The 2,074-nt window shown below is 39.2% G+C and overlaps 1 protein-coding gene across 1 annotated transcript; it reads left to right on the forward strand.

The window, feature by feature from the left end:
- The first annotated feature begins 296 nt into the window (after positions 1-296).
- On the forward strand, positions 297-1,856 carry LOC127831153 (uncharacterized protein K02A2.6-like). Its single transcript, XM_052356147.1, has 2 exons — positions 297-371; positions 1,473-1,856. The coding sequence occupies exons 1-2, from the start codon at positions 297-299 to the stop codon at positions 1,854-1,856; spliced, it is 459 nt and encodes a 152-aa protein (XP_052212107.1).
- The last annotated feature ends 218 nt before the right edge of the window (positions 1,857-2,074 follow it).

The following is a 2,074-nucleotide window of genomic DNA, read 5'->3' on the forward strand; positions in this document are numbered from 1 at the left end:
TTTTTTTTTAATCAATACAGATCAATAAACAATATTACACATGATCCGTTGTACGATTTGATCTTTCTTGCCAAAACATTGTCATATAAACATTTTGAATAAAACTTTATAGTGTAATGCAACCTCAGTGTTTACAACCGGACGTGGTCATTCGTTATTGCTTTAGATGTAACCTCGATAAAATGTCAACCACACCCTACAAATAATTAAAAGTAATATAAAACGATTCAACCTCCTTGTTTTGCTTATTCCTACATCAAAGTTATAAAACTGGCGACGAGTTATCGACTTCCACGATGCCTTATATAGGAAAAGTCACGGAATTTTCGGAAGGAAAGGAATCAGTGAACGAAATCAAGAATGAAAAGAAGGTAGCAGTCTTTTTATCTGTGGTCGGAGCGACAGCCTATGGGGTTGTTCGCAATCTAGTCCAGCCAGATTTACCAAAGGGAAAAAGCTACCAGGAGCTAATCTAGTTATTGAAGGGGCACTACAACCCTAGACCTTTGATCGTCTCAGAAAGATTCAAATTCAATAAGAGAAATCAAAAAGTGGGTGAAAACGTAGGCGAGTATAAAGCGTCTTGCTACCAATTGCAATTTTTGGTACATTTCTAGATGATGCCTTGAGGGACCGATTTGTCTGTGGCTTATCATCTGAATCACTTCAAAAAAAGCTATCGGCAGAGGACTCGCTAACATTCGACGCAGCTTTCAAAATTGAGAAGGCAATGGAAAGGGCAAAGATAGATTCGGTAACTTTCAACGCACAAGGCAAAGACACTGAAAGCGCTAATAAGTTCAAAACAAATCCGCGTCTAACCATCACAAGCAACAGCTTAAGCTTTGGAAAAAGCCAAGTACATCATTTAAAGGGGCAAAGCAGCAGGAATGTTAACGATGTGGTTGAAAACATCACCCAAAGACATGTCCACACAAAGACGCCAAGTGTTACAAGTGCTTGAAAATAGGGCATCTTGCAAAGAAGTGCCATACACAAAGGTCAAAATCTACAAACCACATACAGAAGAAGATGAAGAAGAAGTGTACGCACTATCAGTTTATTTAAATTCAGATGACAAATCAAAAGCAATTTACATTACGCTTATGGTTAATGGTTCTGGACTTCAAATGGAACTAAACACTGGCAGTGGTCGAACACTCTTAAATGAAAACGCATATAACAAATAACTACAGAATTGTTGTCTTATGCCAACAGCAGTGAAACTTAAAGGCTACTCGGGTGAAAACATCAAAACTCTGGGAGAATGTACTGTTTTAGTGACAAATGAGAAGGAACCTCTACAGGCAATCATTGTTAAAGGCAACAAGCCAAATCTTCTTGGTCGCGACTGGCTTAATGAAGTTAAATTAGATTGGAAAACCATTTTTGTAAATTTTGTGTCACCAAAAGTTGAAACATTTGAAGGTCCTAAGTCAAAATTCAAACAGTTGTTCACTAAAACTGAACAGCCTATCAAAGGATTCAAAGCCAGCATAAAACTCAAAGAAAATGAACAAGCATGGTTTCACAAGGCAAGGCCAGTGCCCTATGCAGCTAAAGAGAAGTTCACACAAGAATTGAATAAACTTAATGAGGAAAAAGTGATAGAACCAGTAGAGCACAGCGAGTGGGCTCCACCGTTAGTGGTAGTACCTAAAGCTGACAAAAAGGCTATACGACTTTGTGGTGACTACAAGGTATCAGTTAATCGGGATATAATCGAGGAACAATACCCGTTACCAAGCGTTGAAGATATGATCGCTACATTGGCTGGTGGAAAGAAGTTCTCGAAACTGGACTTGGCACAAGCATATGCACAGTTAGAGCTTGATGAAGCTTCAAACCACTGTTAACAATCAACACACATATGGGCTTGTTTCGCTATAATCGACTTGCATATGGAGTAAGCTCAGCTCCAGCAATCTTCCAATCCTTAATGGATACAGTACTAGCAGGTTTATCCGGTGTGGTGTGCAGGATTGATGATATCCTAGTGACAGCCGAAAATGATCAGCAGCATCTACATGAGGTCTTCTCCCGCTTGCAGAAGTACAATATAACGCTCAATGCA

This window comes from Dreissena polymorpha, chromosome 5 (assembly GCF_020536995.1).
Source record: "Dreissena polymorpha isolate Duluth1 chromosome 5, UMN_Dpol_1.0, whole genome shotgun sequence".
Classification (NCBI taxonomy): domain Eukaryota; kingdom Metazoa; phylum Mollusca; class Bivalvia; order Myida; family Dreissenidae; genus Dreissena; species Dreissena polymorpha.